The sequence below is a fragment of the Myodes glareolus genome, chromosome 15 (genome assembly GCF_982192425.1).
Source record: "Myodes glareolus chromosome 15, mMyoGla1.1, whole genome shotgun sequence".
Classification (NCBI taxonomy): domain Eukaryota; kingdom Metazoa; phylum Chordata; class Mammalia; order Rodentia; family Cricetidae; genus Myodes; species Myodes glareolus.
Window position 1 is genome coordinate 26,897,521 of NC_142040.1, and position 21,406 is coordinate 26,918,926.

Sequence of the window (21,406 nt, forward strand, 5' to 3'; positions counted from 1 at the left end):
TTTGTCACCCCTACCCTGCCCAAGTCACCTAACTTTAGCACCAAGCAATTCATGGTTGAAGCTCCAGAACCCTACTCCGAGTGCGAAGTCTGCCTTGTTTTGTATTGACTGTATGACCTTGGGAAAGTCTTGGTTTTGAGGCCCCTTGTCTGTGAAATGGGCCTATTGCACGTACGTATAAAAGCTTGCTTTAACAAGTAAACGATAGTCTTCAGAGATGGGTGCAATGGCTGCGGTGATGTGCGAGGTAGAAAGTGGTGACGTGTTTGTGTTGTCAGCTTGAGTGCCTCAGGAAGAGCAGATTTTGTGAGACATGGGTATGCGCAGTGATTGGCTGTGATGAGCACCCCATTGGGTTAGAACTGACTTCAAATAGCTCGTAATTCATCTGAGTATCTGTTTGTGCTAGTTAATGTGTTCAGCCCGGCCTCGGAGCCCTGGGCTCGCCTCCTCAGCCGGGACCCCGCTGTGCTCCCCTGCCCCTGCTTATGCTCTTAGCTCTTGGTCCGTTCCTGCTGTTCTTTCAGGGACATTTTATACATACTGGATGAATGTCGAAAAGATATCACATTTTAGATGTGACAGGTAAGGTCTGAATAGAGCAACTCAATCTTGCATTTTACGTTATTTTAGTGAAGAAAATGACACTTCTGTTTCTTGACAGCAGGCACTTCTCTAAGGAAAAGCAGGACGGCAACCAGAGAGCAAAAGACCATTAAGCATTTCCAGCAGCAGTCCTGACTCAGATTTGAATGACCTAAATTCACTAAAGCAGGATTTTTAACTCAACCTTGGAGGCGTTTTAATCCCTTAAATTGGTACAAAATAAAAGTACCTGATGGCATGGCTTGTGTATAATGTCAGTCACATGTGGCATTTGCAATGAGTGAAGCAGGTGCTATTATACCCTGTAGCTTCATGGGAGTAAGGGCATGCGACCCCTGTTCCCTGTTCTAGTATGCTTCTGAATTCACCAAATTCTCAAGTCCCCTGGCCAGCATCTGCATTCATAATTCCAGAATCAGGGAAAGGAATTTCACTTTCTGTCAACCTTGAGGATTTCAAGGAAGGACTGTTCCCTTCCCTGTCTGCCCTTTTGTTTTTTTCTCTTTTCCCTCATTTCTTCCTGCTCTCCCTTCAGTAAACACACACACACACACACACACACACACACACACAGAGAGAGAGAGAGAGAGGGAGAGGGAGAGGGAGAGGGAGTCTGCACTCGTGCACACAACATGCTAGTTAAAGCTAGGCAACGGCCTCCCTGATTCCTGAGGCCATGCAGCCTTCTGTAAGAAGTTGCCCCACAAGGTGTTCTAGGCTTCTTTGTAGGTAGATGTTGTTTTCTTAATCTTGTAAGAGTCATCCCCTAGCTTCTTGGCCCTTCTAATATAAATAAAACATTTAATTTAAATATACACATATATGTGTATGTGTGGAAACAGGTCCTATGAATACGTCTAAAGTTTCACCGTTTTAAATTAAGAAGTCATGCTAGGCATTTTGGCTTAAACCTAAAATTTCAGTACCTGGGTTAAGACAGGATGGTCTCTAAAGTACAAGGCTACATAGTGAGCACCAAGCCAGTCTGAGTTATATAGCAAGACTTCTAAAAAGCAAACGAGTGGATAAATGATTGCAATATTACATAATTTGCTGTATATTTAAGAGAGATGTGATTGAGGTAGGTATGGCAGCTTGTACCTATAATCCTGCACTTAGGAGGCTGAGGCAGGATACCTTTCATAGTCTTTCTTGCCTCCTACTGTGCAGAACCTGGGATCAAACTCAGGTTTGTCAAGCTTGGCAGCAGGCCCCTTCACCTGCATAGCTGGCTGGCTGCCTGGCCTTTAGGCAGATTGCTATCTGCAGTTTCAGTTTCCTAGACTGTGATGGGGAGATGGAGAATGCATGGAGGTGTGAATGTCATGCTTGGCATTTCGGAAGGATCCAGTCCATCTGAGTTAGCAGTGTTATTTAGCACCATTGCCATTGTTATTCTCAGTCATAGTAAATATCACCAGGTGATGAGGGCAAGGCAGCTGTCATTCTCCTGTGTTACCTGCCTGTTTATTAAGTGTTGAAGAGAGAAACCCAGGAGCTCCCAAGTATATGATATCCTTTTGTAAGTTCCATTCATCCACACGTTCTGAGGAATAAACTCAGAACTGACTTGCCAACAGACTTGACTTATGATTGCACAGGGTTGTAGGAATGCCCTGGAGACATCCAGGTCTGTCATCAGTCGCCATAGCAGCTCACGCTGACAATCTTGCATTTTTTAAAATCTACCTTAACATAGCGTCCTAAAACACAATTAGTGGTTATTTATGGATTGGTAGATGTATTTATATATCTATAATTTTTTTTCAAAACAACAAACCCATTTTGTGTTTGTTTTTATAGATAGTCTATTAAGCAACGGCCCTTTGCTGTCCTGTGACTGGTATCAGCTCTACCTATGTTCTTGTGTGCTGTCCCCAGCTCCTCCACATCCCCATAGCCCAGGGTCCCCTCACACTCGCTGTGTGCCATGTGCCAGTACACACAGCGAGCTGTCCACACTGTCTGGAAGAGTTTGTGTCTCCTGTGAAGTCGGGAACAGCCACCTGAGCTTTCAGCTCGGAGCAGTTTCGTGTTGTCTGCTGGGTGAGAGGTGAGAGTTTGTATTCTTGGCTGCATGGAGAGAAGAAGCCCCAGGCTGGGCCAGTGGTTTGTGTAGCAGGAAATGCTTTGTCTGCTTTTCATTTCCTTTATTTCAACCTTGGGTGGTGGCATGTTCTACACTCTCGTGAGATTTTGCCCCTAGCCCCATGCCAACTCATGAGTAGTGCTTGGTAGCTCCTCTTTCGAGTGGTTCAGTATGTCTGCTCTGGGCATCCATACCCTGGAGTTGTCTAGTCCACACAGAAACTGGTGAGGACTGATCTGCCCCAGGACTCCAGGTAGAGGCTCTCTGGTACTAAACTGTCTCGCCAAGCTTGTAGCTACGAGTCCAAAGGAAGGAGGACACTAATGGGTAAATGACTTCCTGTTGGGTCACCCCACCCTGAATCCCTTGTCCTCTTTAACTGTTCCCTGTCATAACCCCACTGTCTTGTCAGTCTAGGTGGCATACACCTGCTCTGGTTGGCATGAGCCTTTGTGACTTTGAAAAGCCTCTCTGTTCTCGGTTTCACCCTGTAGCTCTTCCTTTAAGGCTGTCTTTGGAGGAATGAGGGGAAAGGGACTCGTCACCCTCATGCTGACCCTGTACTTACCATCTGCTCTGACTGCTGGCAGCCACATGTTTGCCACACATGTACCCTGAGCATATGTTGGATGTGGCTAGAAATACTCCTAAGAGCTCACATTTTATTCATTGGCCCGTTGGATGTGGCTGATATTGAATGCTCTGTCTGGGGTCCCTGAAAATACCATGCAACAAGCACTGTGCTCAGCTTATTGTATTGTCTCCTAAACTTCATTATTGATCCAGAGTTCTACCATACCAGGTAGGTGTAACTTATACCCTCACTTTATAGATTAAGATCCTGAATCAGTTTCCTGAATCTAATGCCATGTCTGGTATCTTAGCTTCTCTGCTGTCAAGAGCAGTTATGCTACAGTCCTTAGTGCTGTGGCTGCATAAATGTCTTGCGAGATCCGTATGTAAAAGCTTGATACTCAGGGTAGTGCTAGTGGGAGGTACTGTGTACCTTTAATAGGTGGGAGCCAGCGAAAGGTCCTTGGGTGTCATCAGAAGGGATCTGGGGCTGGATTGCTGGGTTACATTTGTGGGTCTCTGGGTCAATGTTCAGCACCATTATAAAAGGACAAAGAGTTTAGGTGTCCTAGCCAGGACTCTGTCTCTCTATCCTTCATGGCTTGGGGTGTGAGTGGTGTGTCTACCATGCTGATTGAGGTTCTTTTCCTTTTCTTATGATAAAATACTCTTGCAAAGCCACTTAAGAGGGAAGGAATTTATTTATTCTCTCAATTACAGTTTATAGTCCATTGTGGTAGGTAAATCACAGCAGTAAGATCTTGAGGCACATGGCTTCCATAGGCAAGAACCTGAGGGCAGGGTCTGGAGAGATAGCTTAGCAGCTAAAAGCACTTGTTGAGGCTGAGGCCCTGGATTCAGTTTCGAGAACCCAAATGACAGTTTACAACTGTCCACAACTCCATTTCCAGGGAATCCAACGCCTTCTTCTGACCTCCCCTGGCACCAGGCATGCGTACAGTGCATACTCACACTTGCACTCAAACACTCATACACAGAAAATTAAACTAAAATCTTAGGAGGAGGAAGAGAAGTGTGCAATGAATGCTTACTGTTGCTCAGTTCCCTTTCTTCCTAGTCCAGGATCCCAGCACCCACAGTGGTTGAGTCTTCCCATCTCAGTTAATGTAGATAATCCCCCACAGGGGTGCCCAGAGGTGCAGCTCCCAGATTCTACATCCTGTTGGCAAGAAACACTAACCATCTCACATGCATTCTTGCCACAATGTGCTGTCTCATAGACACTCAAACCACAATATGAACTTGATCCTCCAGAGCCATGAGCAAAAGTCATCCCTTCCTTACAAACGACTGTACCAGGTATTCCACTGCAGTCTCAGAAAGCTAGCTGGCTAGTGTACTTAGCACTAGTAAGGATTTTGGTAAGCAGTATCGAGTGCAGTGCCATCGAGTGCCTAATGAAGTAGACTGTAATCATAATACTGCTTGGATGTGTACATATTTGTACTCTGCTGCTTCCAGCTGTCAAACACATGCCTAATTCTCTTTTGATTTTCATAGTAACCCAGTGATTACGGCATTATCACCTCTGCTTTATAAATGACAAAACTAATTCTCAGGGTAAGTGACTTAAGCCGGCAGTGGGTCGGGGCCTGTTCTCGTCAAACACATAGCAGCATCTTATCAGGCAGCTCCTGGTGACAATGCCAGTGGTTCTTCATTGTACAGTGGTTTGGTCCTCCCTTGTGTCTGAGTGAATTTTGTTGGTTCCCTCCCAACCCCAGCACTTGTTTGGTTTACCTCTCTATGTAACCAGTCCTTGTTACTATGTTGCCTCTATGCACCTTCAAGTGCTCAGCACAGGACACAGTCCAGGAGTTGTCAAGAGGAAAAACTTGCATAAGGAAGGAGGACCCTGTTGTATGAATTTTTTACTCTTTTGACTTTCTGGGCAGCCTGCCACCCAGTTCCCGAATAAATCACTCAGAGGCTTATTCCTAGTTATGGATGCCCAGCCTTAGCTTGTTTGTTTCTAGTCAGCCCTTCTTAAATTATCCCGACTACCCTTTGCCTCTGGGCTTTTATCTTTCTCTATTTCTGTATACCTTTCTTCTTTCTCTGCAGCTTGCTGTGTAGCTGGGTGACCAACCCCTGATATTCTTTTTTTATACTCTCTGCCTGCTTAGCCCTGCTTGTCCTTACTTCTGCATCTCTATTGGCTGTTCATCTTTTATATTAGGACCATCAGGTGTTTTAGACAGGCAAACAATCACAGCTTCACAGTTAATCAAATGCAGCTTAAACAAAAGTCACATACCTGAAAATAATATTCCCCAACAGGACCCTGTCTCATCTGCATTTCTAATAAAGAAGACTATCAGGAAGAGAACAGTTGGGTTTCCTTTCCTACTAAAAGCTGTAGCTCAAATATACATACATATATACATACATGCATACTTACATACACACATATACACACACATATATGTATAATTTGTTTTTGATATCCAGATCAAGCCTCATTCCAGGCAAGGAATATGTTTATTCATCTTTATCAGGTGGTACCTAGTATAAATACTGTGGCTGCTAGGTGTTCAAGTGCAGAAGATAGAAGATTTGTTCTCACCAAATGCTCTAGAAAGCTCTATTAAGTAATTCCATATAGGTTCGGAAACTGAATTCTTTTTTACATTCAGTTTTTACTTAATTAAAATAAAATTAAAAATTCAAAAGAATAGCCTGAAACAAAAAAAAAAAAAACTCCCACTTTTTGGTACCAGTTCCCAGACCTTCGTTCATTGTGACAGACGTACACATGTGAGCAGCTTTCCTAGTGTCATGCTTGAGATGCCATTTCACATATGTTCATGCAGGACAAGCTCCACGCTTCCTGCCCAGTGGTCATCCAGTATATGAGCTGATGATATTAGGAAACTCAGGGAGCAGAAGTATTACATGGCCCATTTCTCCGCCCTCACCTGCCGAGTGTAGCCGTGATCCACAGGCTGTCCATCTTCAGAGGATGCTTTGGGGACTGCAGTGCACAGAGCCAAGCAGTAGACATTTCTGCAATGGTATTTTGTCCCCAAGCTGATCTGCTTTCCTGGTTAGGTCTTTCTGGAATCTGTTTATTACCCATCAAAGCCTTTAAGAAAAGAAAAGAAAAGAGGGGGAGGAGTTAGGACCAGGGAAGAAAGACGAGACTTTTGCTGTGTTCTCACTCCTTCCCTTGTGACTCACGCTTAGCAAAGCAGAAGGCCTTGGAAGGCTGCCTGGTCACAGTCGAGCCGCTCTCCTGGCCCTTTCCGGCATTGTTCTAATTTTCCCAGGCAGTAAAAGATGTTTTTCAGATTGTTCATCCCCTCGCTCCAGGCCAGCTTAGAGCTTTTTCTTTGCTAAAGCGTGGTGTTTTATGGAAGGTCAGCCAGAACAGTGAACTCAGACTTTTGTGTTTGGTGTATCACTCAAGAAAAGCTCTTCTGCATTCAAAACTTGCACCATTCTTTCTCGTGGTTGTCCTAGTGCCAAGAGGAGTTGTAGGTGTCCTTTAGCCTTCCCATGAGGTAAAGTTTGCATTCGGTCATTCTTAGGAATGTTATTAGCATTTTATGTTTATGTGTTTTAGATATTCAGTTTTTTAAATGCTTGGTTTTGATACAGAAGCTGACTTGAGTTAAACAGAAGACTTGTCCATTAAATGCCCATATCTAGATCTGACCATTGGCAGTCCAAGAAAGAAGCAGGTTAATGAGCTTTCCACCATCATAAGGGATAAACTTACAAAGAGAAAGGAGCTACTTTTGGCTGACAGCGATAGGAGTTTGAGTCTTTGACATGTGGGCACATTGTATTTCAGCCTCTTGTAGGGGTCCTGATGATGACAGCAGGGAACATGGTGACAGAGTGAAACCGCCTACCGCATGGCTGGAGACAAAAAAGATGCAAGGACCCGGGCAGGATCTCATAACTCCCTTCAGTGCCACCGCTCCATGGCCCTGGGCTCACCAGGTCCCACCCTTAAAGGTGCCACCGCTTCCCAGCAGTGCCTCCAACAGAGGGGCCTATGGGAGATATACGAGATCTAAAACTGGGGCTGGAGACATGACTCAGTGTTTAAGAACATTTGCTGCTTTTCCAAGGGACCCAAGTTTGGCTCCTGGCATACATGTGAGACAGTTCACAATGGCCTATAATTACAACTCTGGATGATCTGACACCCTTTGGGGGCCTTTGTGGTCACCCATACACATGTGAATATACTGACACAGAAGCATCAAAACAAAAATAAAAAGCTATAATGGCCACCTTATTTTCCTGCTTTTATATATAAACAACTACTTTAGAATTTTTTAAAAACTGGCAAATTAAAACTAATTGGACTGACAAATGTAGATCTCAGTATGCAAACTTGCTTCTTTTTTAAACTTAAGACAATGGTTATATCCTTTTTATGGTTCCAGAAACTGTCAAGTAAGTTCATACTATCTTTATGCCCACACCATCCTGAGACCTTTTTTTAAAGAGAGAGAGAGAGAGAGAGAGAGAGAGAGAGAGAGAGAGAGAGAGAGGTGTCAAGCATTTCTCTTTTAGGAATTTCCAGTGGGAATTCCCAGATAACAGGCGTTTCATACCAAAATAAGTGATGGCGGATGGTTATGATTACTTATCAGCAGTGTGCTTGCAGAGTAAAAGCTATAGAGTTTCAGGGCCTGGCTCAGACCAGACAAAGGCTATTCTCAGGCTTAAAGAGGCCCTCCTTGGAGATGGAGATAAAGGCAACAGCCCATGGCTGCACAAGATGCTAAGAATAAAGGACAGTTGGGGGATAAACCTCAGATAAGGTATTTCTACAACCCCTTTATGGCTCAGGCAACATTTTGGAATTGGGTGCAGCAAGAGTGTAAGAGCCTCAGAATAGGGAGGGGCTATTAGGAAATTCCGTTTCCTAATCAGGGCATAAACATGGGAACCAGAAACTCACAGCACTCTGCATACTGGTGGTGAGTCCACAGAAGCCAGTCCGTCTTAACAGTCAGGTGTGGAGGGTCAAGGGCCCTTAGCGGCCATACCACACACTGCTGATACGTTGGCAGTCAACAGACCTGAGAGACAGAAGACATGGTAGCAGGTTGTGTACCCACTGTGGAGCCCACCATGCTCTGATGGTTAGTTCTAAACTCAGGATCACACAGAGGGTCCTCATTAAACTCTTTGGGACACAGACTAAGAATAGGGGAAAGAGAGTTCTAGGGATATGGGGGAGTTTTATGGGCAGAAAAGGATGGGAGAAGATAGCTTCCAAAATGCACAGTATGTATGACATTGGAGAAGAACAAAATTTATTAATGAAAAATTTAAATACTAACAGTATATGAAACAGTAATTTATTTTGCATAAAAGATTACTTTAGTTAAGATTTTATATCTAAATTGAATGTAGTAAATAGACAGTTGAATAGAAAATGCTTTGCTCATGAAGAGTTAATTTTTGAAACTTTATTTCCTACAAAGCTTGAACTTTAGTTAAAACGTACTTGGGGGAGCCAGGTAGTGGTGGTGCACGCCTTTTGTCCCTCACTCAGGAGGCAGAGGCAGGAAGGATCTCTGTGAGTTCAAGACCAGCCTGGTCTACAAGAACTAGTTCCAGGGTAGGCCCCAAAGCTACAGAGAAACCCTCTTCCGAAACAAACAAACAAGCAAACAAACAAATAAATAAAATAAAGTGTGCTTGGGGGACCTTGGGCTTAACTTTCATGATTATTTCATTTCATTTTGAAGTTTTAGATGCCGGATTGCAGGCTCTGGCCATCCCCATCATCTCTGTGGGTGGGTTGAGGGTATTCCTCAGGGACTAAGTTCCGCCTGGCGTGCACAAGGTTCCCACACCAACAGCCTCATCTTCTTCCAGATTTTAGTGGAATTGCTCTGAGTTTCTCAACAACTAAGTTGATGTTGGTTATAGACTTGCTGTAAACTGCTTTTGTTATGTTGAGGTGGGTACCTTGCGTTTCTAGTCTCTTCAGTCTTTGTCATGAAGGGATGTTGAATTTTGTCAAAGGCCTTTTCTGCTTCTAATGTATTATCATGTGGTTTTTGTCTTTCCATTGGTTTATATGGTGGATTACATTTATCAACTTATGTCTGTTAAGCAATCCCTGCGTCTCTGGAATGATGCCTACTTATCATGATGGATAATTTTTCTGATGTGTTCTTGGATTCAGTTTGAAAGTATTTACTGACAATTTTTAAATCTGTGTTCACAAGGGAGAGTGGTTTGTAACTCTGTTGAGTCTTTATGTGGTTTGAGTATCAGGACAACTGTGGCCTCATAAAATAAATTGGGCAGTATTCCTTCTATTTCAATTTTGTGTAATAATTGAAGGAATATTGGTATTAACTCTTCTTTGAATGTCTGGTAGAATTCTGCACTAAAACTATCGAGACTCTGGGCTCTCTTTGGTTGGGAGACTTAATTATTGCTTATATTTCAGTAGGGATTATAAATCTGTTAAAATTGCTTATCTGATCTTGATTAACTTTGGTAGGTGGTATATATCAAAAAATTATCCATTTTTTGTTGTTTTAGATTTACCAATTTGGTAGAGTACCAAATTTTTTTAATCTTTATTCATTTATTATGCATACAATATCTGCCTGCATGTGTGCCTGCAGGCCAAAGAGGGCACCAGATCTCATTATAGATGGTTCTGAGCCACCATCTTGGTCACTGGGAATTGAACTCAGGACCTTTGGAAGAGTAGGCAATGCTCTTAACCACTGAGCCATCTCTCCAGCCCCCAAATACCAAATTTTTAATGTATGTTCTTATGATTCTCTGGATTTCCTCAGGGTCTGTTGTTTTATCCCCCTTTTTGTTTCTAATTCTTTTGAATTTGGATATTCTCTCTTCACATCTTAGTTAATTTGAGTAAGGGTTTGCCAATTTTACTGATTTTTCTCAAAGAACCAACTATTTCGTTGATTCTTTCTATTTTTTGTTATTTCTGTTTCATTGATTTCAGTCCAGAGTTTGATCATTTCCTATCATCTGGTGGTACGAAATACCACCATTGGTATTTGTATTATTGGTATACTATTTGGTGTGATTTCTTCCTTTTGTTTGTTTGGCGGTTTTTTTTTTGTTGTTGTTGGTTGGTTGGGGTTTTTTGTTTGTTTGTTTGTTTCGTTTTTCAAGACAGGGTTTCTCTGTAGCTTTGGAGCCTGTCCTGGAACTAGCACTTGTAGGCCAGGCTGGCCTTGAACTCGCAGAGATCCACCTGCCTCTGCCTCCCCAGTGCTGGGATTAAAGGCGTGCACCACCACCACCTGGCCTCCCTTTTGTTTTAGATTTCCCTTTTTAAGGCATCACTCGGTGTTGAAGACTGAACAGTTGTTTTTTGTTTGTTTGTTTTTGTTTTTAATTAAAACCTTTTAGTATTCTTTTAACCTTTGAACCCCATCTTCTGCCAACATTTTGTTACTTTTCCTCCTGCCAGCACCTTTGTTTCCTAAGGGAAAGTCTGTGTCTGATTCGCCCGTTATGTGTCATCCTTCAGTCTGTAGATTGGACAAAGGAAGCAGTAGGGAGGAAGGATATGGTCCATGGTTTCCTGTTAGTCCCCTTCCTCTGCTCCTGCTTTGTAGGGAAAGGCAGTGTTTCCTCCTGGCTTCAACTCTATTTATAGGCAGGGGGATACTCACAATTGGCAGTGGATGGCTGTTTCTATGTAAAGAAAGCTCACAAATGTCAGCATATATATTGGCACTGGTAAATATTAGTAGGCCTTGTGAGAGCCTAGCTTAGTTGGGGTCAGTAGTTACAGAAATAGAATTTGGCTCTGACTGGACTGTCTGTCCTTTTCATGATAAACAGAAGTCCACAAGGATGTGACTTTGTCATACTCTAGGAGAGTCAGTGCTGAGAGTTCCAAGGGTGCTTTTCTTCTTCCTTTGAGGAAAAAAAAAATCTGATTCTTAAGAAATCCAGATTAGTGCTGAGCCTCTCAGTAATGGCCCGGGGCCCCTGTAATCCCACGGCAGGCAGGTCAGATGTGCTCGTGCTAGCTGGCTTCCTTCTTTGCCACTCCGGGGCCTGCTCACTTCTGTTGTGGCAAACAGTATCCTGCTTGTTTTGATAAACCTAGAATATTCTGGAAACACTGACTCTTATTCAGTCCGACCAATATCCTATTGATTTTCTTCCCTTTCTGTCTCCCTTCCCCTTCCTCAGAGTTATTCCAATGGGGCCATGACTAATCAGTGTGTGGTTTTCCTGCCTTAGTTATTGTATTCGTGGCTTTGTAGTTTCGTCTGGAGCCCTTAGCTTTATAAGATACCAGGAGACATTTGTATCTTTTTGAACCTGCTTGCTTCTTGTCTGTAGGTTTTATATTCAAAACTGAAAAATATTCCCTTATCTCTGCCCAAACCAAGCCAGTTCTCACAGCTTGCATGTTTTTATAAAGAAGGTAAGTTCCAGGATCCAGTTTGTTTTTTTTTTTTTCTCAGCTTTCTGCTTCTCCTTGCCAGAGGCCCTCTCCTGTCTGCGACCCTCAGGCTTCCGTGGTTCTTAGAGCTAGCCTGTGAGCCTGGGGATGAGCAGTGTTCCAGTGGCCGAACAGTCCCCACAGTGGCTTCTGGGTGCAGTTTCACCAGCCGCCAAGTGATGGGGACCATTACCAGGAGGACATCAGTGATCACTGTAAATATTTCTTTCTCTCCCCATAGGACTCCCCATCTATCTATACATACTGCCTTTGCAAGCAGATAAACTAGTGTTCTCAGCATCAAAGAACAACAGGCTTTGTTCTGATTGGCTCCCTTAGGTCCCCTGATTGAAGGAGCCAAAAGACCATGTGGTCTATCCAAAGTCTTTTGTTTGTTTGTTTGTTTGTTTGTTTCCTGCACCAGAAGAAAAAGAGGTTTCATCTCCAGACTAGAATCAGGGGGATTGCAATTTGGGTCCTTGTACCTCGCACAGGACGGCTACCAGTTCGTGGCTGTAGTCTCTCTCCTGGATTGAGAAATGTAGATTTGGCAAAACAGCAGCCAGCTCCAACCAAAGAGAGACAGAACAATATAGGACATGGTGACACATGTCCATGTGTCATTGCTTTTGTGGCCCATGGGAGCCTTCCTCGTGCAGTAGGTTCCGGTGTGTCTTACATCAGCGTGTTTCCCTGTGAAATGCCAGGACCTCATTTTTAAGCTTTGGGTCTAACAGGTTCAGACGTTGATAACTAAGAAGTCCCTCTGGCATGCATCTTCATTTTTTAAAATGTGTTATTATGCTATATTAGTTCAACACTGCATATTGTAAAATTCTGTACCATGTTATTCTACCAAAAGCCCCCTTGTTTGTCCTTTCGGGCTGACCTGCAGAGTGCCTGGGGAGTAGGTGCTGTGGAGCATGCAGGAAGCTGCTTCCAAACTGCATTGCACGTTTTTTTCAAGTTCTTTTTGGAAATTGACAGAATACAAATTATAAACCAACCAACAGATGCAAATGTGGCTCCGGTTTGTTTGTTTGTTTGTTTGTTTGTTTGTTTGTTTGTTTGTTTGTTTGAGATGAAGGCTTTCTATGTGACTCCGGCTGTCCTGGAACTCACTTTGTAGGTAAGGTTGGCCTAGATCTCACTGACATCTCCCTGCTTCTGTCTCTCCACTGGGAGTAAAGGCGTGCGCCCCCACACCCAGCTTTTGTAGTTCTTCTTCTAAAGTAATACTTTCGGTTCTGGAGGGGACCCAAGGAAGTGATCTGCATAAAAGTCTTGCAGTGACCAGAAAGTCCTTCAAGATTGACTTCAAAGGGAACATGGGGGAACTTCTGAGGTGACCGGACTCTCCTTGTGCCTTTATTGTGGGGGCGGTTGTATGGCTGTCATCTGTAAAGTGGGCAGTGGTAGAACTGGAAGATTGGAACTTCAGGATTTGAGCGTCACAGCTCTATAAGCCCAACTCAGAAAACTACTTAGATATTTCATCAAAGACATTTCATCTCCACTGGGGTAGCGAGTAAATTCTAAGTGTTCAGATACAACTTTGTATTAGCCTTTGGGGATGAAATAGGAAAATATCTTTTAAAAAATGATATAGGCTCAATATATGTTTATTGAAAGTTAAAATTAACTGAAACTTCTTTAAACATAAAAATATGGGATCTAGAGCAGCAAGGAAATTTTAATCTGTGATATTTCCATTTTGTATTTGTGATAATTGAAGGAATTGAAGATTGTGGGCTCTGAAAGCAGACTTGCCTGCAGGATGGAAAGGAAGTAATTATCTTTGTAATTACCTTTTTCGGATGAGAAAGTGGGCAGCAACAATGGAATCAGTCTGGGTTCATCACACAGAACTCTCTTGCTTTTTGGTAGGAGAAAGCGTTTGACCCTGTTGATAATTGCTAACTTGGCTTCATGGGTTTGATTCACACTCCACATTCAGCCATGGAAGCAGCTGCATTTTCTCCTTGGCAGTCTTCTCTTCTGCCCCTCCTCCATGCCCACCTCACTCGGTGGCTGAGGTTCCCATCTGGAAAGCCTGTTGCCACAGGATACAGACTCCTCTGGGAAAGATGGAAAGCTGTGTGTATGGTTAGGCTTGGCTGGTGGCTCATATAATCAGGGAAACCAAGTGGAAAGCTTGCTCATTCGTGTGCAAGAGCCTGTGTTGTAGCTAGGTGATAGGGCCGCTATGGGACTGTGGGCCCTGACATTGTGCATGAAGCCTGCAGCACTTGGAGTTGTAATCCTCAGTCCTGGTGAGTGTGGCCACTTCTGTTGTTCAGCAATGCGATGTGCGTTTGGCTCCCATGGAAGAGCAGCCATAGCCCAATTTTTTTTTTTATTGTTTTTGACTAAATGATTCAGTTGGTCACAAATAACTATAGAGTCACTTTCTGGTATTTTCCCTTTTACTCTCTTTTAAATGACTCCTCTTACCTTCTAAGAGATCTGAGGTGGCCAGGCCTCTGGATCCATGTCTGTTTGGCAAGCTGTGACTCCACTCTGTGCCTCCCAGGTGTTGTCCACCTTGAGTAAGCCATGAAGTGGGTAAATGTCCTGAGCAGTTCCAGATGCGGCCTGAGCGAACAGAAAGCTTCTCGGTTCCTGCTGTTGACTCAGCCATGATTTGGCCTCCTAGAAAGCTCTGGAAACCCCAGCTAGCACTGGGAACAGAGATCTTGTCTGCCACAGGTACCAGCTTAGAACCAGAGTGGACACTTGACAGCACCTCCCATCCCTCATGTGTTCAGAGCCGAGCTGCAGACGTTTCCTGCCTTCTTGAGCACAGCGTTGTTGCTGTTGTTTGGGCTTCATTTCTTCATCTTTTCTACGCTCACATGGTTTGCCAGTCACAGGCAGCCTGCTGCTTTGCTATAGTAAAGCGTCTGTTGAGATGTGGCCCCAGCTGATGGCCCCAGGTAGAAAAGGGCGTCCTGTAGTTCTGTAATTGCTAGTGTGCTGCAGAAGAGGGCAAAGGTCAGGCTGTTCGCAGGCCAATTGGAAATCAGTGTGTCGGTTTGTTTTCTTTGCCCTTCCTGACTGCCATTCTGGCCAGCAGTCCACAGGGTCATCTAGGTGAGGCCCGTTCCAGAGCCTAACCAGCCCAGCACTAGAATCCCCACCAAGCTGCTTGTGAAATTGGCTGAGGTATTTCTCTCAAACCATCCAAACATAGTTCTTTTTTAGCCTAGTGTGTTGACTCCTTCATGGTTTAGAAATTCTGCACTAATTTGTTTCTTCCTTCCTTCCCTCCCTCCCGTCCTTCCTTCCTTGTAACTGGAAGTTTCTTTCCCTTTTGTCTGTTCCTGAATAAACACTCTGAGGTTTATATTAATTATAAAAGTTTGACCAATGGATCGAACCCATTTATATAAGTTTATATAATTTATAAGTTAAATTAACCTGTTTCTACTATTCTATATTTTATCACGAGGCTCGTAGTTTGTTACCTCACATCTTGTTTATTCAGCGCCTTTTGGCATCTCCCTGACTCTGCCTTTCTCCTTGTATTGTTTGAATTTACCGCCTAGCTATATTATGCCCTGTCATAGACCAAAGCAGCTTCTTTATTAACCAATAGTAATAAAACCTATTCACAGCATACAGAAGGGCATTCCACATCACTTCTTTCTTTCCTTCCTTCCTTCCTTCCTTTTTTTTTCTATTTTTAGTTTTAACACTGATGGGGCTAGAAAGAGGTCCACCTGCTGCTTGTATGGGATAGACTGGGATTGCACTTTGGACAGTGTATTTCGTAATATGAGTGTTGCACTACTGTTCCTGAAGTGGTGTGATGTGGCAGTTAGCTAAAAGTGTCCTGGACTCTTGTGACACATGTGGACTGTTAGGCCTATAGACAGACTTTTCTCTCCCTCCCACCAGTTCCCATATAACCGACACAGAGACTTAATAGTAATTATAAATGTTTGGCTGATCGCTCGTGTTTATTACTAACTAGCTCTTACAATTTAAATTTAACCCATTTCTGTTAATCTATATCTGCCATGTGGCATTAACTCTCCTTCATCTTGCACCTCCTGTTTCCCCTCTGTGTCTGACTGGTGACTCCTTTGACTCCGCCCTTCTTCCCAGTGTCCTTAGTCTGATTCTCCGGCCCAGCCTATCCTGTCCAGCTATTGGCCAGTCAGCTTTTTTATTGAACCAATCACAGTGACATATATTTACCCAGTGTAAAGAAATATTCCACATTGGCCTTGTAGTTCAGGGGTCTGATTGACCTGACCTCCCCAGGAGCTGTAATACTTCCTTTAGGCTTCTAAAAGCAGCATGAAAAAGAACAGCTTCCCTTTTCTTCTAGGTGTTAGCCTTAGAATGTTATAAATGTTAATTTAAGCTGTAAAGTCCATAGCTAGGGTCCCACTTTCAGTCTTCAAAGTCTCAGAATCACTTGCTGATCATGAATAAGAAAAAAGGTGCTTGCTTGGATGTGGTCATGAATTTAGCCACCAATGTGGTTTAAAGTCTGTTAACAACAGCAAAAAAGCTATAACCTCTGGCCATCCAAGATGTTCTAAGGTGGGAGGTTAAAATGGAAATTAAATTTAAAGTGCTCTTGGGTGAAGAGGTGGTTGGCATTAAGATGAGAATAGATGAAAACATCAAAGCCACAAACTGTGCACCTAGCAGTCCCCTTTGGGCCATGCCCTCCTTGAGACGTATTAATGAGGCTATATTGCAAAGGAGTCACCATTCTTTTTATGTACAATGGGTGTTACCAGTATAATAGTGTATGTAACTATGTAGCCTTTAATAAATATCTTGATTGAAGCTCTACTTTTATTTTCTGAAAACCTTTATGAGTCAATAAGTAATAAGTGTCAGGCACCAAGGAATCATGTGGAATAAGTGGGTCCCAGTGTATCTCAGGAGTTTCTACCAAATAGGGAACATGTTCATCATCGAGACAATACACCTGCTATTTTACTTAGTGGTTTTGTTTGTTTTTGTTTTTAAAAATAAAAGTTGCCTAGGGTATGTTAGCTTAGTAGCAGAGGCTTCACCTAGCACGTATACTGTCTTGGGTCCAATCTTCAGTACCCCTAAAATTAAATAAAAATAAAAGTAGCTGTTAATTGGCTACATTTTAAATCTCAGGTTTTTGTTTTGTTTTGGAGTAGCAATGAGAGGTTCTTAAGTAGCTTAACTGTTGATTTAAAAATGTGTCGGAACATGTGGAATACTAAAATGTATGTTTCTTTCTCTATGCAAAGAGTTTGTGAGGTGGCTGTACATTACCTTTCTGTGGCCAGGTCATTGTCAACCTGAACTTAGTTTGACAATTTATGTTTCTCATTTTTTGAGCTAATTTTATAAACAAACTAAAATAAGAAACATTTTCATGTCAAATCTAGGATGGAAGATAGGTAGGTAGGTAGGTAGGTAGGTAGGTAGATAGATAGATAGATAGATAAAACAAACTGAATATGTAAATTTGGTGGTGCATGACTTGAACACTCAGAGGCAGAGGCAGGAGGATGATGAGCTCAGAGCTAGCCTGTGCTACATGGCAAGATCCTCCCTGTCTCTAAAAGGGTGTTGGAGAGAGCAGCCTGACTCCGAGTCTGTAAAAGATTTTCAGATTTTGTTTTAGCATGTCTCTCCCAGAACACTAGCAACCCAAATTAAACTCTATCCTGTCCCTCCTCTCCAAAGCTTTTCCTTTGTCACCCAGAGAAAGGGAACCAGCCCAAGGCACATGACTGGAACTAGCTGGTGGCACATGGAAGAATCACCTCTAAAATAGCATTAGTTTTACCTTTGTGGGCCCCAGAGACTAAACTGCTTTCTGAGTGATTAAAGAAAATGTGGGGGTTTCTGTTGTCTGAATAGGTTGTATGAAGTTCTGTCCTAGTGAAAACAGAGAAATATTTAGGCATGCCCAGATAATCCCACCTCCTCCACAGCCCTCTGGAGGTGAGAAGTGCCGTCCAGTCCAGGCTCTAGCCGTGTGTGAGGACTCAGGCCAGAGCATTGTCCGGAGCCATTCTTCCCAGCGACTCCATTTCAGGCCGCCTATGACAGAGGCCCATGAGGGGAATGAACGGAGGGACCACAGTGGAGCTGTGACGGAGGCAGCAGGGCTGTGGTTCCCGAGAGATCTGAATGTGAGCTCTTGGTCAGCTTTTCATTTGTGTGTCTGTTTTCTTGACTGAGTGGTATCCCAGTTATTCCTGAATATATAAGGTGTGCCAGTGTAACTCAAAGCTGATTTCCCTCAGAGCTCTATGCTCTTCTGGTTTTCTTTTCTTTGTCTGTTTGACTTCATTTTCAAAGTATCAACTTCAGCTTCACACATCCCTTCTGATGAGCTATGTATTTGCATAATGTTGTGATTAATATGTCCCTGAATAATTTCCATAAATCTCATTAAAGCAAGATGTTGAGGCACAGGGTATTAAGTAAATAATAAAGCTGGATGTGGTAACACATACCTTTAGTTGGAACACTTTGGAGGTAGAGGCTGATCTGTAACTTCTAGACCAGGCAGGACTACATAGAGACTCTATCTTAAAACAAACAAACAAATAAATAGGTTTATATTTTTCTTTTATTATTTTGCTTTTCGTTTCAGACTTCCAGTTAAGAGTTTCACTTCAAGTGTTTACCAGTTGTCAGCTCTCATGGCTTTCGAGCACATTGACTGCACCAAATGCTGTTTCCGTAGAAGGACCCACTGAGGGAAGATGTTTGGGTTTTAATATGAAGAGATAACACCAGTATTGTCTCTTCTTGTGTCTTATTTAGATTTCGACACAGTCCCAACTGTTGGTACCTGAGAGACTGGACCATCCACACCTGGATTAGACAGTGTCTGAAATACGGTGCACAGGACAAAGCCTTGTATACCATTGTTAATAAGGTGAGGGTTCCTGCATGCTTCCAGGTGTGTGTGATCTGCTGTTTGTACCCGTGATGGTACCAAAGAGAAGTACCAGAGGCCACTTTTCTTAAGTTGTCCTCTCAGGATCCTGCTGTCTTCAGACTGGAACTGGTTGTAAACTAACCAACAAGCTGAAAACCCAAAGCTCCTGTAGCTGCCGCTTTTCCTAACAGTGGCCAGGGAAGGACAGGCGAGAGCGGAATGTGGTCCAGTCAGAACTCTGCACTGGTGGTCACTTCGTTTCATCCTTAGGCCTGGGGTTTCTTGCCCGCTTCCCTTTCATAAATTTAGGTGAGTGGTGACCATTTCTGATAGAGTGTAATCTCCAGCTTGTTAGAACCATCTTACACGTTTTGTAGAAGATGGTATTCCCATGGCTGGCTCTTCCTTCCCACAAGCCCCAGAGTTCCCAGAATTAAGGTCCTTCTGATGTTACACTCCACCCAGCACTTCAGTCTTCATTGACTTCATGGCACGAGAGTATATACAAGCACCAGCTGTAGAGTGTTTCTATTGCCGGAGCCAACCTAAATGCCGATATGCGCCATTAAAGAGCACTGGCTACTCTTCCAGAGGACTCAGGTTCAATTCCCAGCATCCTCATGGCAGCTCATGTCTGTAACTCCAGTTCCAGGGTATTTGATACCCTCATATAGACATACATGCAGGCAGAGCACCAGTGCACAAAAAAATAAAAATAAGCGAATAGCTTTACATTGAAAACACACCATGAAGTTTTAAGCTGGGCAGTGGTAGCACAGGCCTTTAATCCCAGGACTCGGGAGGCAGAAGCAGGAGGATCTCTGTAAGTTCAAGGCCTGCTTGGTCTACAAATCGAGTTCCAGGGCAGTCAGTGCTATTACATAGAGAATAATTAACAACATTTTACACAGGATATATATTTATGAAAATTTATTATTTTCATATTGTCATTGGACCTTGAAAATTAGTTAAAATGGAATACTGATTTTATCTTTGACTCCTCTCTGCAAAGATGATTTTCACCTGTAACTTAGGCTCAAGTCAAATCGGCATATTCTCTACATATTATTTGTGTGAGATGATGAACTGATTCAATAAATGAAGACGGAAGTAAAACAGATATCCCTGTCACTGATAAGCTCACTTAGAGGATCCTAAGTGCTGCCCCAAGAGGAATTCGGAAGATGGCATCCAGCTGGAAGGAAGAAGTCGAGGGCAAGAGAGCCATTTAAGCTGTCTCCAAAAGTGCCTCGGGAGCAGCATGTGCTGCCCTTGGCCTGCAGTGACGGCAGGTCTCAAGGGGATAGCTGAGTCAGAGGAGAGCCGAAACTAGATCCTAGATACAGATGGTCAAGGTTCAGGCTTCAGTTTCGTGAAGGAAAGGACAGCCCCGGGGGAAGGAAAAGATGAAATCTTGTTCTCTTCATTCCAGAAATTATACTCAGAGATGAAGATCCCTGTGGAAACAGATCCAGAAAGGTCTAGAAAAGTAGAGCAAAGGATCTCTCTTCTGTTGCATCCAGGCCTTTAGAAGGAAAAGTCACTGGGTGAAGGGTCAGGAGACCCAGCTTGTAACCTCTTAGCTTCTGTCAGTTACCTGGAACACCAGGCAGATAATTTTTTCCTTGTGGTTTCTAGTTTTCTCAACTCCAACTTGAGTTATATGGATAGTTAGAGCAGTGGTTGACAGCCTGAGCTGCCCACTCTCACCCAAGGTTTTTAGATTTACAGGTGCTTCCTGTGCAGAGACAGCTGAATTGATGCTTTGAGTTTGGATCCCTAGCACCCATGTAAAAAGTTGAGCAGGGCAGCCCTTGCCTATATGTGCACACACAAACACAACTGCATACGAAAATAATAAATGTCACAGATACTTGTATTTACCCCTTATATTCTAATTTACTTGGTCTTTCTGGGCCGCGGCATTTGGGTTCAAAACACCATGAGTGGAAAGCATAGAGATTCTCGTGCCTCTCCTAGCACACACACAACCTTCCCTCGCCAGCATCCTGCTCCGGGGACATCTGCTGGGGCTGATGCACTTAGAACACAGCATTAATGCCCAGAGCCCACAATTTACAGGTTCCTTCTTGCTGTTCTGCGTCCTATGGGAGTGGATGAAAGACATGAGTCTGGATCATTGTGGCTGCCTTTTCATCTTCCTTGGGGACTTTTTCTTTAGGTTTCTCTTGACCCATGGTCAATGTTGAGAATCCTGGACTGGATGATTTCTTTTTCTTTGTTCTACAAGCTTTATCCTGTAGCCAGATTGCCCCAGAACCCACCTCAGTTCTGCCTCAGCCTTCTGAGGGATTATAGGTGTTTGGCACCACACTTGGCTTGAATCAGTTAATTTCAAAGGTCCTTTCTACCTCCGGTGACTTAGATTCTAAAATGTTTTGACTTTAACCTGCCATGGATTCACACTGCTGTGGGTAAGTTCTCTGAGAATCCCAGGCCCGCCCCTGAGCCACAGCCTTCCCGACAGTATCCGCTTGCACACACCTGAGGCTTCCTGTGCTGCTGCCGTGAGTGTTCGGGTGGTTCACAGCTGAGGCTTGGGAACCTCCCAAGGTAGTAGGTAGCGCAGGAGAGGTTCCCCACGTGTCTGGTAGTTGGCACTATGGAACAGGGAGGGTAATCCTATTGAAATAAGAATTGGGGGTGAAATTGTAGTCATGATCTAAGCAGTAGGGAGTCCAGGCTCACGAGTATATAAAAATCACAGAAGCATGCTAAAACTTATGGGCTCCGTCCCAGATCTGAGGCTGTGGGCCTGAGGCTTCAAGAT

General features: G+C 43.5%; 1 protein-coding gene across 1 annotated transcript in view; it reads left to right on the forward strand.

Annotated features, from left to right (window-relative positions):
* Nucleotides 1-21,406, forward strand: part of Mrps27 (mitochondrial ribosomal protein S27) — an 81,210-nt gene that overhangs the window by 44,783 nt on the left and 15,021 nt on the right. The window contains exon 5 of the mRNA XM_048441550.3: nucleotides 18,498-18,612. Within this exon, the coding sequence (XP_048297507.3) occupies nucleotides 18,498-18,612 (115 nt within the window). The remainder of the gene's footprint in view (nucleotides 1-18,497; nucleotides 18,613-21,406) is intronic.